Here is a 16,726-nt window from a genome sequence, read left to right as displayed (position 1 = left end):
TAGTTTTCACATAAATAAAATATATTTTTTTAAATCATGTGGGTATACGGGACTAACAGCTGGCTTTGGTGCGTGATCTGATCTTGTGTTCATCATCATAGAATTGTTCAGGTTGGAAAAGACTAATAGTATCATTGAGTCCAGCCATTAAGCCAGCCACCACTATCTTCGCTACTAAACTGTGTTCCTAAGTGACAAATCCACGCTTAATTTGAACGCTTTCAGTGATGGTGGTTCCACCACTGCCCTGGGCAGCCTATTCCAATGCCTGACCATCCTTCCAGTTATGAAGTTTTTCCTGATATCCAGTCTAAACCTTGTCTGGCGCAATCTGAAGCCATTTCCTTTCATCATGTCTCTGGTTGTCTGGGGCTTTTCAGGCAGGGGTAGAGAATCATAAGGTCTCTCTTGAGCCTCCTTTTTTCCAGGAGAAACACCCCAAGCTCCCTCAGCTACTTCTCAGGACTTGTGCTCCAGACCCTGTCCTGCCCTTCTCTGGACTCTCTCCAGCTCCTCAGTGTCTTTCTTGGAGTGATGGACTAGAGCTGGACACAGCACTCAAGGTGTGGTCTCACCAGTGTCCAGTTCAGGGGATGATCCCTGCCCTGGCCCTGCTGATCCAAGCCAGAGTGCCATTTGCCTTCTTGGCCACCTGGGTCCACCTTAGCTCATGTCACTAGCACCCTGAGGTCCTTTTCCACTGAGCAGATTTCCAGTTACTCTGTTCCCAGCCTGTGGAGCTGCCTGGGGTTATTGTGACCCAAAAGTGGGATCTGGGACTTAAGTCATGACTGCATCCAGACCAAAGGGTTATTTAAATGCCAATGTCAGATGAGATATTTGAGGGATTAGATGCTGCTGTGGTGATTGGTCATGTAATTTCAGTTAAAGATACACATTTTTCTATGGTCATCATTCTTTTTTTCCTGGTGAATTTGTGATGAAGCAGTGGCACATTGACAGGATACATGGGTATTGATGTGCATAATATAACTGTGTGGAGGCAGAGCTAGGATTATGACTTTCTACTTTTGCATACCAGGTTTGCTGAGTGAGTCCTGTGAAGTACTGTAATCATTCTGTCATTTGTATAAGCACTGGCAGTGTGCTGACTATTATACAATTTGAAGTGTGTCTCGTTTTCCTAAATAATACGTGGTATTTAATATAACTGTAACACATTGTGTATATATGATGTGTTATCTGTTTCACTGAAAATAGCAATGTAATTTCACCTTTTGTGTAGGAGGTTATGTCTTTAAATAGCACTTCTAGCTGAAGGGGTACTGAATGCTTTTGAAGGTTCAGAAGTTGGGGCCTAGCAGTTTGTAAAGACTGACATTCTATTTCTCGTTCCTGCAGGTGGACCATACAGTGGCTTAGGTGAAGTCATCCATCGAGAGAGTGTTCCAATGCACACATTTGCCAAGTATCTCTTCACCTCTCTCCTACCTCATGATGCTGAATTGGCATACAAAACTGCACTGAGAGCCATGCGGTACGTATTCATGAGTTATCTAAAAAGAGCACGAGTAGTAGATGTGGAAGGGGGGAAAAGGTTTGGTAATCAAGACCTAGTCTCTTTTCCTAAAATATGCATTCTTCCATTCAAGGAGTCAAGGAAGTACTGTTTTGGTTCTGTCATCTATAGAAGTAAATGGTATTTGTAGTAACTATATTATAATAATTTGTAAATGTCCAATTAGGGTTTATTTATACTTGTAAAACAGGATTTTCTGTTTCAGATACTTCTAGAATCCCACACCTGCAGCACAAGATTTTGTGTTATAAAGCCACTTTAGCATATCGATTCTCCCACCCATGTGGTTGTGTGTCCATGATGATACTGGTAATGAAATAAGGAAAGAGGTATTTTACCATAAGTCTCAGGGTTGTTTGCTGCTTAGTCTGCTCAGCAGGACAATTTATTTCACTCCCCTTCTTTATAAATTGACTCAACAATAGATTTGAGTGGTGTGGTCAGAGCCTTTGCATTGCTTAGTGCTTCATAACATCTTAACCTCTTCTGGGTGAATGCTGGGATCTAAGTAGAGTAAATCCATGACAGCAAAATGTCTGGTTTGCATCCCACTTGTCTTCAGTAATCAGGAAAAAGATGTTTCTCAGGCAGTGTTCAGTGTGCGCTGTCTCAGGACAGGTCAGGTTGGTATGATATCTAAGAAATTACTTCTGAATGGGTTTTCAGGGACCTAAATGATCATAGATAAAATTGTTGTCCACATAGTGTTCAGGAAAGAAAGTGGTCCCGTCTGAATGTCTGCTCACTATCAAGAACCTAGTAGCTGATGGTTGACAAAGAATAGCCACAACTGAACACTAAAAGCAGTCAAGTCTTAGATTATAAAAAAGAAAAAATGCTGAGTTTTCCTGGTCATTATCACCAAGCATGATTGCACAGTGATTGAAGGATGTCGTATCCACGTGAAGAGTATTTAGCTTCGTCAAACAGGTTGTGTCTGTATGGTTTGGAGATGTTTATTCTGGAGCTACTCTCTCCAGAAAGCTACACAGGGAGAAAATAATACCTGTATTCAAAAGACTAAATGGGAGGCCCTGCATAAGAGCAAAATATAGCTGTCAGTTTAAGCCAAGGGTCTGCTTAGCCTGTTGGGTATTTTTCTGCCTCCAAGAATGTCTAGTAATGGATGTTATGGGAAGAGTCTAAAAAATGTGAAGAGTGACCATGCATACTTGCTGGTTACAATTAGCATTTTAGGAAATAGATTGAGAAGACAAAAGTACATTACTGATGAACTATTGAGAACATTCAAATGTGTGATCAGAAAGCTACTCTGGGCCACTTAGGTTTACTAGTCTTCTTTTATCTCAAGGTAAGTACATGAATTACTGATTAAATCAGAACAGGAAGGTAGTACAAAATTTGGTACGTGGTGGTTTTTGGTTGGTTTTGTTTTGTTTCATTGTTTGTTGTTTCTTTGGTTGGTTTGGTTGTGTTTGGTGTGGTTTTGGGGTTTTTTTAAGGAATAAAGTTAATTATTTTATAAGACATACTTGTCGTGTATTTACTTTCAGTTGCTACCTTAAAGTATGTCTCAAGAGGTAGTTTGTATGGATTTTTACACCTTAAACTAAGCTATTGAAGTGATCCTCCAAGGCTGAAGTAGTCATCCATAGGCAGCTTCCTGACTGCCTCAGTGAACATGGAGTCAGTATACAGTTTCATTTGAACAAGGATTTGCCCAGAAACCAGTCATAACTGAAAACTTCTTTTTTGGAAGTTTCCTTTTTCAACTAGAAAAACAAACAAGACGCTGAAAGATCCAAATGATGAAATCTCCAGTTAGTCTTGGGTAGCTCCAGCCCTCATTTGCTATAAAGCTGTCATCTCAACCAAAGAAATGACTTCTTAAATAGACCAGTATATGAAAGAATTGTCTTTTTGTTTCCATCTGGTGAAATCACAGGAGACATCAGTGCAATCAGGGCTATTTTCCCTCCATAGCTATTTTTTCATCACTTTATAAGACAGATGAAGGTTCAGCCCTAGACAGTAATCTTTCTTTTTGCAGTTTGATATTTGGCACTCTTCAGGAATGTGGACTGCTATCTTGAACAGTAGTGCTGGCAGGTTTAGATGCTTTCTATTCCATGTCTGTTCCCATTCTTCTACGTTCCTAAATTCTCCTGAAGAAGGATGATTATTCTTTCCATTCACATCAGAATGTTAGTTCAGTGAATAAAGGACTCCCAATACAAACCAAATGAAAAAGTAATGCAATACCGCCTTGAGGAGACAAGAATAAAGCAAACATGAAGATTGAATGTCTGTCTCATGGCTGAGAAGTTGAATGGGTCAGAAGATAAAAACTTCAGCATCTTGTCTTCCATGGGAGGGAAGAAGTGACTGTGGCAAGGACAGAAATCCCATGTGGAAGTTTGTAAAAGTGTTGCATGGAAATCTCTACAGCTGCTCTCTATGCTTTTAGAAGTGAAGCATGTTTATTTTCTCACACTTATTAAATAAATCAATTTCCCAACACCCCAGGTAGCTGCTCTTCAGATAGAAGTGTTCAGTGTCTGCATGCAAGTCTACATGGGTCAATTACCCATGGCAGCTCAGGAGTATTGAACCTTCCTGTATTCAGAAATACCTGTTGCTGTTTAGTTTTTTGAGTCCTGTTTTAGTGTATGGAACACTTAATATGAAATAAATGAAAACTGAGACCAGGAAGCCTTTTATGTATGCACCTCAGGTCTGCAAGGACAGGGTTGTGCAGTCTTTGATGGTCATTCTATTTAGTTTTCTGCTTGCAGGTCTGAAACATATGGAGCATAGCCTTGGAGAACATGGATCTGCAGTTGACTGCTCACTTGAATGTTTGGCTTAGTTTGGTTTGATCCTTTATTAAGCCTAATTTTCAGCCAGGCTTTGGGACCCAGACTTTAATGGTGGTGTTTATTCACAAGGTGACTTTGCTAAAACCTAACTAAATAATTGATGTTTCAAAAGGAAAAAAAAGTTAAGAATTCTAAATCTACATGTGGTTTTCTGGTGTTCCCTAACCTTGCCAAAATTGTGTGAAAGCCACCAATTCACAGCAGCACATCTTTTAACAGTAAAAGAGCACAGAAGCTGGCAGTTAAATGCGAAGTGACAAAAGATTTCTCCAAAACAGCTTTTCTTTCATGCTTTTTGGCTGTTTACCCTTACTCATAACCTACTAATCCCTTCCTTAATTTAATAGTTAGGATATTTTCTGTTCATTGAAGCTATCTTAATGCACCTCTGCAACCTCACTCTGTGCTTGGAAAAAATCAGCTTTAGAATATATTCATGAAGAGGTGTCTTTGTGCTGCTGGAGAATAGATTTGACTTGATACAAGGGGTTTTTTCCTGTTTTCATGCACTTACATGTGTGTGATAGTTATTTGGGTGGTGTGTTGTGTTTTTAAGTGCCTGCTAGATGCCTTTCCATGTATTCAAAATTACCTTTCTCAGTGAATTCTTAAAGTATATTATTATACTTTATTATTATTTTACTAATATATATTATGCTTCAGGAATCTAAAAATAACCTGATGGAACTCAAATCCATTTTAATGCAAAAAAAACCCCAACATACTCCACAGCTGCTTACAGAACTTAGGTATTCGTTTAAGTATAAGAAATTGTAACTTACATTTAAATGGGCTTATTCTATAAGAAATAGTCTATCATTGAAAAAACACAATGCATTGGATTTTCAATGTTCAGTAGTTGCAGTTTTGTGGACAAAGAGATGCAGCTTCCTTGATCTTTACAGATCACTTCCTTCTAAATAATCCCATGCATATGAAAGCTGGTAGAAATAGAGCTCAGATACTAAGAGACATCAAGAAGCTAAACACTGGAAAAGCTTTTTTTCTGGACATGGCTTTATTACTATTTATTAACCATTGATATGCTGAAACTATGCTTAACTGTATTGAAAAAGAAGCCTATTTTTGTTCTCTCGTATTTTTTGTACTGACATTTATGGAGTAGCTGATGTACTATCAGTATTTAGTGTATTGCAAGGGCAGTAAGGTTATATCTTTGCTGTGGGCTGTCATTTGGATTGTAGTAGTCAACAACACGTTAATTTGAAATTTTTAAGTAAGAATGCTCCTTGTTGGGTAAGACTGTTGTTGATTGATGAATACTTAATGAGAAAATGGAGTCTGAAAGTCATGTTAAAGGAAATTTCTCTGTCATTGCTGTTTGGGACCCTAACATCTGACCCTATAAAATACTGGTAGGTTAAAAATACCTATTGATACAGGAAAGTTTGGCAAATGAACTTTTGAGATTCCGCAAGAAGAGAAGTGGTTTTCCAATTTTTTTTTTCTGAAACTGAAAAAGCATATTTCATAGACAATACCAAGTATTCTTGCAGCTTTAGTTTAGCTCATGAGCAACCAATGTAATAGTGGTTTAATGAAATAGGATTTCATAGACAATACCAAGTATTCTTGCAGCTTTAGTTTAGCTCATGAGCAACCAATGTAATAGTGGTTTAATGAAATAGGATTGATTTCTTATTTCAGGTTGCTGGTACTGGAATCCACAGCTCCTTCAGGAGACCTGTCCCGCCCTCACCACATTGCATCTGTTGTTCCAAACCGGTATCCCCGCTGGTTCACCCTAAGTCATATCGAATCCCAGCAGTGTGAGCTGGCATCAACCATGCTAACAGCAGCCAAAGGTCAGTTATGTGCTCAACTAAATGTGTGTTCTTATTATTGCATGGGTAAACAGATCATAATACTCATGCTTAGGAATCCAGATCACAGTCTGGCAATAGTTTGAAATGGGCACAACACACTGAACTGGCTTAAATCTGTCATGTAACTTCCTAGTATTGTAGTTAATTTAGTTATTGCGTAGCTAGATGAACTTGGTATGAGGCTGATGAGACAGCTTTTTATTCTCCTGATGCATGACATTGACTGTGAGACACAGAAGTGGACAAGTCAGTTCTAAAATTCACAAATCAGAGTGACTTTTGGCCCCGTGCTGCACTAACACTTTCAGATAGAGCAGTTTGTGGTCTCTTATATCTATAATTCGTATGCAATTTAATTATAGAAGGTTTCTAAAAACAGATTGTGTGTAACTGAAACATCATACTATTGCTTAGCAATGTCAGGCTCAGATATAATGGACCTCTGGGTGTTTTGAAAATTGTTCCATTTTGATGATTCTGTTTACACCTTACAGGTGATGTTCGGAGACTGGAAACAGTGTTAGAATCCATCCAGAAAAATATCCACTCCTCATCACACATCTTCAAACTTGCCCAGGATGCATTTAAAATTGCAACACTCATGGACAGCTTGCCAGACATAACTCTTCTGAAAGTTTCTCTGGAGCTGGGTCTTCAGGTATTTCCCTCATTTGTTGTTACTATAATAGAAGAAAGAAATTTGATGCATTGTTGGTGCATGTAGCTTTTAAGCACAGGAAAGGATACTGTCTTTGGGCTCTGTCTGGACTTGGTTTTAAGTTTTATTTTCTACTACAAGGCTTAATGTACGGGTAAACACAGACCAAGAATCTGCACAGTCTCTTTGTGCCATTCAAGTGGAAGGCAGAGCTGGCATTTGTTGGCTGCACTCTTCTTTTCAGGGGTGAGAGAGGACCAGCGTGGTGGGTTCAGGATTTTATGTATGACTAGCTAGAAAGTAAAATTACTCTGCTTGCTGGAAATGCACTGTATTTTCTGCATGGTCTTCAGGGTTTTTTCCCTTTTCTTTTTCTTCCTTTCCCCTAAAAAATGAGAACTGATACATGCTTGTTGAAAGCCAAGGTCAACCATAATGACTGGTTGCTAAGGCAAAACATGGTTGACACCAGCCTTCTCACTTCCATCAACATCCTGTACTCCACAAGCTGTGGTATAGTCAGATGCATCTTAGTATGCTTGAGGTGTACAAGTACTGCAGATCAGTTTTTCAGGCTCTGAGGAGAGACTTTGCAAGCAAAAAGAGCCAGCCAAGTAGTAAATATTACCTGACACTTTTGAATCTTAGAGTTTACGCAATTCATTTCAACAAAAACAAATATCTCCATCCCTCTTCGGGGAATTCTTAAAAAAAAACATGCAAAGATCAGAAAACCAGTTATTACTTTGGTTCAGTAAATAAAGCTCCAAAGACTTCTGGAGAAAGGATATTTTCCCAGTTGCTTCTTATGCTGAAGAAAGGTACTAAAATCTTTAATTAAAAAGCTGAGGGTTCTGTATGCTTTGTTAGGCTTTTATATTTCCATGGTCACTGCGGAAATCTGTTTGTTTCATTCGCCTTAAATGTTTATGTGAGAGAGAGAAAAATCCTTACAATTGGCCTGTGTGTCACCTCAAGTTTTCACCAAGTATCGTTCAATGGAAACAGAACACTTTGGGTATTCATGGATACTCTCGTGGTTGACAGTGTCATCAGAATATCTTCAGCATGATCTAGTGAAAGTAATGTCACAAACCCAACAAACTGGAACTCCTGTAGAATTTGCCCACTGTTCTGTTCCAAACTTAAGCAAAGGTGTTTTAAGAATCTTAAAGATTTGTTTTCCAGAAGGAAGATGCATAGCAGTGTAATTTCCAGCAATTCCCAGCTGTGTAGTTCCTTACAGTAAGGCTTTTCCTGCAAGAAACAGTGTCAGCACTGTCTCTAGTGGCCTATAGATGATTCCCCCTTCTTTTCTCCTCAACTTAATTGTAATTAGGTTGTCTGTGTTCAGTATCCAGTACCTGACTGCTTACAACAATTATATGCCCTGGAATATCACACAATGATTACCAATATAGTTGTGCATAGAGGGAGGAGATGTTACATAATTTAATTTCAATAATTGGTAATTGATTGTTGGTTTTTGTTGCTTGGGAGAAGGCTTTTTTATGGGATGGGGTTTTTTCTTGCCTCCAGATAAAACAGTCTCTGTCCTCTATCCTTGAAGGGTCTGCAGTTGAAATTATGCTCTGCATGCTGTTCAAAAATATCCAATCAGTGTTTTTCAAATTGTTTGACATACCAGCTGAAATAGAGGAAATGGAGTGGAGAGGGCAAGAGGCTGCCTTTTTCAACTCCAGTGTGTTTGAATACTTTAAAATCCCTTTCTGTTTATCTATGGCCTTGGTTTGCAACTTAAATTTTATTTTGTTTGTGTTTTTTTAACAGGTGATGCGGATGACGCTGTCAACGCTGAATTGGCGACGGCGGGAAATGGTGAGGTGGTTGGTAACATGTGCAACAGAAGTAGGTATGTTCTGAAATGTTTCTCTTGTCAGCTACTCTTACAGGGCTTGATCTTCCTTGTGAACACCCAATTTCTGCAAATGCCTCCCTCTTCATGTTCATCTCTAAAATTCCTTTGGTGAGAACACATTATGGCAGTGATTAGTGGGCGTTTTTAGGCACAAAGCAAGTGAGACAATAGTTGAGTAATGCAGTGTGACTGCTTTCCCCCATAAGCTGGAGGTGTGCATAACCTGTGGGAAGCATACCCAAAATACTCAATATAGAAGTTGGAAATCAGTGCTCTCTTAAGTAGCATGTTTGGACCATTTTGGGCTTTGTTATAGATTTCCTGCCTGTCGTCATGAGGCATCTCATAAACCTGCATTAGGGTTTACCATCTTCAAAATGAAGATGCAGGGTCTGAAAATGAAGATGACTGCACTAAAAGCTGTATAGCTGTTAAAAAAATTAAAAATCAGCAGCAATGCTAATAGGAACAATTTAAGTACTTATGATAATGGAGCCATATTAATTGTCAGTAAAGATATTTCTGGAGAGCATGTTTTTCTGTTGCATTTCTTCCTTATTCATATATCTGAGTTGGATTGTATTGCACAGATACTTCTTGAGTTTCAGAACTTAGGAACATTGCTGCTGCTTATTCTCTGGATTAATTCATTCTTTGCTTTATGCTTAGCTGGCCATATATTGTTGTCAATAGCGTGGGGAAATAGAGCTTGCCTTTGTATGCTCTCAGCCAGAAAGTGGTTTTTGTCTGCAGATTTTCATGCAATACTCTTTCTTTATTGCTTTTATATCTTTGGTAAGGTAATTTTTGCTGAGGTTATCTTACAGATATTAGTACCTGAGTGTTATTTTGTGCAGCTGCATCTCAGCAAATAAAATACTGGATTTTAAATTGCTTCAAATTGGTTTACATATTCTAATAGAAGTGTCCTGTAAAGAACCTAAAATGTCATGCAAAGTACTCTTGAGACTTAATCAACACAGAAAAGAATCAATATGGTAATGCTAGGAATCTGTTTATTTGAATGAAGATACCATATTCTCTGGCTATGCTAGTTCGCTGCAAATGAGTGGTGGGGTGCATCGGAAGCATTAGAGTCCTACAGAGAAAATAAAGACCTCTGTGTGTGGTTTAGGTGGGCTCACAAGTGTGTGTAAACTGCTTCTAGCTATAAGGACACCAGTTAACTCTAGGTTCAATTTATGGAACCTGTCAGTCAGTGTTTCCTCTGCCTGTGAAACACGCTGGGAATACAGTGGCACTGAGAAAAATAATATCCAGTAGTTCATATTGCTCACTGTATTCCTCTGATAAGAATCTTGATGATCGCGTACTTATGAATTTGATTGCTTTAAGGTGTGCTTAATAAGTTCTGCTAAGGTATGCCGTGGTGTTCTCTTAAGAAAGCCATTCTGCCTGCTTCTCACATGTGCTGGGCCTTGAGATTTACAGTGAGAAAAGAGGTTGCAATTGCCCTGGTGTGCAAGGTGGGGGCTACTTTTGAGCAAGATGATGAGACAAAATGAGCCAGGATGTTTTACCCAAATTGTCTTCAGTAACACAGCTCAGCTGTCACAACAGGAGATTAAAGCTTATCTTGCAGGCTATTTTTGTTATTTTCTGGGTTTATGTGATTGCTGCAGAGTTTGTACAGTAGTCTTAATGTTCTTTTCTAGCCATGCTGTCTGTGAGCCTTTCTTGCTGGGATGTACTGGTAACCTCTTAGATGTTGTGGGAAGTATAATCTGCTGAACATCTCTATCTGCTGGGTTTTATCAGTTGTGATTAATTCTTTCTCTCCCCCAGGTGTTTACGCACTGGATAGTATCATGCAAAATTGGTTTACACTTTTCACTCCAACAGAAGCCACTAGTATTGTTGCTACGACAGTGATGTCCAACAGCACCATTGTCCGTCTTCATCTGGACTGCCATCAGCAGGAGAAGCTGGCTGGCAGTGCTAGGACGCTTGCTCTACAGTGTGCCATGAAGGATCCTCAAAACTGTGCCCTTTCTGCACTGACCCTATGTGAAAAGGATCACATAGCTTTTGAGACCGCTTACCAAATTGTTCTAGATGCTGCTACAGCTGGCATGAGCTACTCGCAGCTTTTTACCATAGCACGATACATGGAGCACCGTGGTTACCCCATGCGGGCCTACAAGCTGGCCACCTTGGCCATGACACATCTCAACCTGAGTTACAATCAGGACACACACCCTGCCATTAATGACGTTCTCTGGGCATGTGCGCTCAGCCACTCCCTTGGGAAAAATGAGCTAGCAGCTATAATACCTCTGGTGGTCAAAAGTGTCAAGTGTGCAACAGTACTGTCAGACATTTTGCGTAGGTGTACTTTGACCACTCCTGGCATGGTGGGACTTCATGGAAGGAGGAACTCTGGTAAGCTCATGTCACTGGACAAAGCCCCTTTACGGCAACTCTTGGATGCCACGATCGGAGCCTACATTAATACAACTCATTCACGTCTCACTCACATCAGCCCACGACACTATAGTGAGTTTATAGAGTTCCTCAGCAAGGCACGAGAGACCTTCCTAATGGCTCATGATGGTCACATCCAGTTTACACAGTTCATTGACAACCTAAAACAAATCTACAAAGGCAAAAAGAAACTGATGATGCTGGTTCGTGAACGGTTTGGTTGATGAAAATGCGTGAATGGGGGATTGGGGGGAGGGGTGGTTTGTTTTTACTTGAGCCTGCCTTTGTATCCTTTTTAACTTAAAGAAACAGAGCCACACCGGTATTATATGTGTATAGTTATATTGAGTTTGCAAACTAAACTGTCATGTTGTGAAAGTTTGTGTGTTTAATTTTCTTTTCTTTTTTCTGTTTTGTATGAGAGAGAGGTTAAAAAAGGTTTGGTTTACACTGAGTATATGTTGTCAAGTGGCAAAAGCCCACATTGCTCTCCTGTTCTTTCTGTATACGTTCACAGCCTCAAAAACAAACATATATTGCAATGGCTTTAAAAACCAAACAAAACACCTCCATCCTGTGATAAGTACCTCGAATGGATTCAGCTTTACTCCTTTGTAATTCATCCTTACATTTCAGCATATTTAAACAAACCAACAAATGAAATACTAATAGTTAAAAGGCTGACCACGTGGCTTTGCAGTGCTGTTCATCCAGAAGCATGGCACACAATGCTTGTGCATGTGGAAACTTAGCGACTGTCAACATACATTCTCAGGGATTTAACAAAAAATTAAAAAAAGAATGAGAGCATTTATTGTACTGTATATATATTATAGTATATGTCTGAATATTGAAAAATATAACATTAATTTATAAAAAAATCTATGTAATGCAAAATACTTGAAGCTGCAGTAGCTTGGTTTTAAACAAAAAAAACCTATCAGAAGGACTAAAGTGCGCCTTGCTTCAGGGTTGGCTCAGGTGGTGAACTATATGCTGGGCATCTATGCAGAGCCACCTTTTGGATTGCATGGTTGGACTGATACCTATTGGGGAAAATTTTATATATATATATATTTATACAACCTGTGTATACATATATATGTATACACACATACACACATGCTTGTAACAGGCACTATAGTAAAGAGGGACAACAAAAAATACACAGCCAGAGCAGCAAGCCTTAGCATTAAGAATACAGTATGCCAGAATTGGGGTTTGTGCCTCCTAGCCTAGAAGACTTAAAGAATATCCTTTTTGACACAAAACGCAAAATGTTTTCCAAAATTATTGACATGATACGTAACGCCTTTGCAGTGAGCTAATAATAAGCTAACCTTTGTGCACAAATAACATATATATATATTATATATATATATTCTGCATAGGTATTTTGACTTTGTGCAGGACAGAAAGTTGTGTAGGTATGACTGTTCTACTTTTCAGTTTGTTTTTTTAATATATTTTATTTTCTCTAGAATTACTCAAACAGAAGCAGCCTTCTATCTTGCCTTGTCTTAATGCTTTAAAATAACCAAACTGGAGATCTAACTACCAAACTGTTCATTATATTATTAAATACCAACTTTGGTTACAGTGTAGTGTCTTTACTTTAGCTGATGGTTCTGTATCCTTGTGCTTTTTAAAGCAGTTTTTATGTTTTGGTGCAAAAGTTGTCCAGTGTCTCTTGTTCCCTTCATTAGAGAACATGCTAGAGGTATGTTTGTAGGTATTTTTGTTTAGAAAAACTATTTCATGCTCTCCATTTTATTTATTATAATAGGTAAAAAGGTTGTACTTCATCACCCATGTAAACATGCTCATGAAGTTGAAAGTAATTAAGATTTGATACACTGATATCAATTTATTTATGTAACTAAATCACTGTTTTATAAACTTGTTAATGATCAACAATTTTTTTGTTTTGATTAAAATTAGTTTTTTGAAAGTTGATTCTGCCTCCTTTAATGGTGTCTGTTACTGGAATTGAATTGTGTTCATAGATCATGAATGCCCATCTAACGATTTCACTGCAGTGTGGTGGTATGCAATACAGCCACCAAGTCCAGGAAATAGATGTTGTGTTCCTAAGAAGCTCTGCTCAGAAATTGTAGTGTTCACAGCTGCTGGTGGAAGAAGAGCTGGTAAGGAGAGAAGGGGCCAAATGCTGCCTGTGTCTGGAGAGATGTGTTCTGTACATCAAACAGTAAGCCTTGATGTACCATCCTGTTAGGATTCTGGAGTGTGTGTGGGTGTGTTTCCACTCTGGATTATTTGAGTGGCCATGAGCGTTGAGATGTGCTGTGGATGTATTCAAGGACAATTATTCCTGTTCATTGACTGGCTTTTCTAAAGTGTTTTGTGTATTTTGAGTCATGCAGCTCATTCCACACAGTGTGAAGTTCTTGCTCATCAGCTGATAGGTGATATTTCTATTTTTTGGAGCCCTTACTCCATAGGAATTGTGTGAATTTTCGAGCCCTTGGAGAATAATGGAATATGACATGGTTGAAAATTAAAGAGAAGTTTTCTGCTTTACCAGTATTGAATCATCTTAGGAATGTTACTTGATGTCATATTTGATCTGATAATTTTCAATTCCTTTTTTTTTTAGTATCTTCAGCTGAAAAGAGAATTAGTATGCAGCACCAACTAACAGAGATACCAGTGTAACCATGAATTCTGACAGTGAGGCTTGCGCCACTGAAGATTAAGAAGGAAAAGGTCTGAATCTTTGTACAAGTTGTCATGTAAAATATGAGTCTTTTACCAAGTCTTGCTAACAGCTGAGATGTCCTGACCTAATTGTGCTAACATTCTGTGACATTCTGTGACTTCAATTCCTTCCAAGTATTGAATTTTCATTACCTTTTTGGTTCATTACTTTGTCCTAGATGAATTATCTGTCATGGGCAGTAGCACAGGAAGGAAAAGAGGAAGTATCACTTCATTTTGTAATAGGGTTTACATGGTTGCTTTTTTTTGTGGATGTTTTAGTTGTTTTGGTTTTTTTGTAATTTTACAAATAATGCCACAGTAAAGATAATTCTGGATTATTTCGATTGCAAAATTGAAGCCTCTTTGAAGACCAGGTTTTAGAATTAAATGCAGTCATGGTAGCTGTCACTTAGTTTGGACAAGCACGTGGCTGCTTCTTGCAGAACTGATGGAATTCTGTTTGGCTTATTTTCATGACTAAAATCTCTTCTGTGCCTGCACTGGTGCAGTGCAGTTCACACCACATTACAGGCCCTCAAGGACTAACAGAGACTTGGCCAATCTCCCTAGTAAACATGTCTCAATATGTCCTGCCCTTGGTTTGTGAAGGTAGGAGGAATCCACCAAAAAAAGAAAGGCCAGAGGGCTCTTGCTAGAGGCTTTCAAAAGTCTGAAAGTCACTCTTTTAATATTTCTTTAGTGTTCTGTCAAATTAGTTCGAGCTTTTCCTTTCAGTTTTAGTTTTGGTTTGGTTTTTAGCAATTCAGATTTCTGTGTGAGTGAGTGTAAGTAACAAGTGCAGCAAAACTGGGTGCTGCTTACATGGAAATTTTGTCTTCTGAGGTGTAGTTAGAGTGAATTTGTAGTAATTTTGTTTTCACTGAGATGCCTTCATCTCAGTGATTTTGTAAAAATTAGGGGGTTTTTTACTGAGAAATCATGCAACCTTCCATTTCTGCTTTAAAAACAAAAGTTATAGGAGTTCATCTAATTTTAATGGAGGATATGATTTGGAAAAGTAGCAGTATAGCTGATACCTTTACCTGAATTAAGAAACTTGATACCCTCAGGTGTCCTCTTGCTCTGCAGTTTTGACTAGAGATAAAGTATTCAGAGACAAATATTTTTCCACTATTTTAAATGCTTGCCCCATGTAAAGTGTGTACTTTGTGCAAGGCTAAGTGGAGAAACAAGGAACGTAACCACAAAGTGTTTTGCTAGCCCTTGCATTGTATCAGGCAAGACTATACTATTCACTGTATGAATGTGAAATGAAAAGCTTTGTAAGAATCTTAATTGGAGAATCAAAAAAGTGTCAGATACAGCTTTACTTGCAGAAGAGGTTGCTGGGATCTGCCTCCTGTGGAGAAGTGTACTCTCTATATTGCACATGGGAAGGTAACTCTTGCCTCTGCTAGCACCCTGGGCAATCAGCATCAAGTAGCACCTACCTGTCAGCTGAAATGTGTGCAGTCCATCTTTGTGGTGTTATCTGTGTCCCTGCTTTTACTAAAAATAGAGAATTGTGTGCTCTGAGAAAAATAATCTGTCTTAAAAAGAAAATCACGTCAGCTGCTGTATTTGCAGACAACTCCAAGGTCATAGGACCTAAGATTTCTATTAACATATATTGACTACAAAGCACAAGTTATTTCTAAAGCCAACCTTGACTAATTTCCATAGCTTTTTAGGTAGAGAACAATAATGACTAGGAAGTACCACAATCATGAAGCCACCCAATGAGTCATCTTTTGCTGAGTTTTGTGACAAATGCATTTAATTGTTGGGATTTTTTTTTCTTCCTCTTTAAGCCTTTGTTCTTTTGCATATGTCGTTTAAAGAGCTTTGTATTTGAAAAAATGTTTACATGAAAGGTGATGTACTTGTGGTTTGATGATGTAAAATGAGCAACAGAGCTATTGGTAACCATGGTCCGTGGTGTTGGAAGAATCTGTGGAGCAATGAATGGGAAGAGCGAGCTGATGCAGGGGCTGGTGACCTCAGTGAGGCCTAAGGGAGCAGCCACAGTTGACGTGCAAAACCAGTACTGTCTGCCTTTCCACCACTCTGACCTTGGAATTGTATGTCTGACCACAGGGAAGTCTTGGTTTGGTGTCTCAGGCATCAAAGGCACATCACTGTTCACAGAAGGATTCTGCAAAGTCAAAAAATGGATGAGGGTGATTAAGGACAGAGCTAAATATTCCTCTGGTGAAGCTGCTGGAATTACATCAAGGCTAATCTTGGCAGACACTTTTGAGAAGCCTGTTATAGGAAAAAAAGTAGCAAGAGAAGTAGTGCCAAATTCTGCCTGGTCAGTGGGAAGGAAAAATCATTTGGGATTTGTGGCCTTCATTTTCAGACAATCTATATTGCATTAAGCAGCATAATGTCTACTTGTAACACAAAAGTGCCTGGCTTTTCTAATTCCCAGGCAAGAGTCAGGCAGATGACAACTCATCTCTTACCAAATGGTGTCTCTGAAGCCTTCTGTAGCCTCTGAGAAGGCAGGTTGTAGGACCAAAGGCTGGCCTTGCTTGAGCCATCTTGCCAATATCTTGAGGAACCCTGAGCAGCACAATCAAACCAATTCAGGAGGCCAAGGTTGCAACCGAGAAAATGACATTAAATGCTTTCCCAGCAAGATCCCATTTGTAAAACTCTGAACAGCAGTTGGTTACTTAAATGAGTGGAAATTGTGGGTTCTGAAGAAAACATTACTTCTTTTGTGCCTCTGATTGATCCTTCAAACATGTTTAGTAGATAGTAGATTCATTAAAAATATCCCAAATAAAC

The 16,726-nt window shown here is 38.8% G+C and overlaps 1 protein-coding gene across 1 annotated transcript in view; it reads left to right on the top strand.

Annotated features, from left to right (window-relative positions):
• ZSWIM6 (zinc finger SWIM-type containing 6) overlaps nucleotides 1-13,165 on the top strand; it is a 110,107-nt gene extending 96,942 nt beyond the window's left edge. Inside the window, exons 10-14 of the mRNA XM_030968994.1 lie at nucleotides 1,363-1,498; nucleotides 6,049-6,206; nucleotides 6,722-6,885; nucleotides 8,677-8,758; nucleotides 10,571-13,165. Of these exons, the coding sequence (XP_030824854.1) occupies nucleotides 1,363-1,498; nucleotides 6,049-6,206; nucleotides 6,722-6,885; nucleotides 8,677-8,758; nucleotides 10,571-11,433 (1,403 nt within the window). The 3' untranslated portion in view covers nucleotides 11,434-13,165. The remainder of the gene's footprint in view (nucleotides 1-1,362; nucleotides 1,499-6,048; nucleotides 6,207-6,721; nucleotides 6,886-8,676; nucleotides 8,759-10,570) is intronic.
• The last annotated feature ends 3,561 nt before the right edge of the window (nucleotides 13,166-16,726 follow it).

This window comes from Camarhynchus parvulus, chromosome Z (genome assembly GCF_901933205.1).
Source record: "Camarhynchus parvulus chromosome Z, STF_HiC, whole genome shotgun sequence".
Taxonomy (NCBI): domain Eukaryota; kingdom Metazoa; phylum Chordata; class Aves; order Passeriformes; family Thraupidae; genus Camarhynchus; species Camarhynchus parvulus.
Note: the sequence above shows the minus strand (reverse complement) of the source record. Positions and strands in the feature narration are given on the sequence as shown.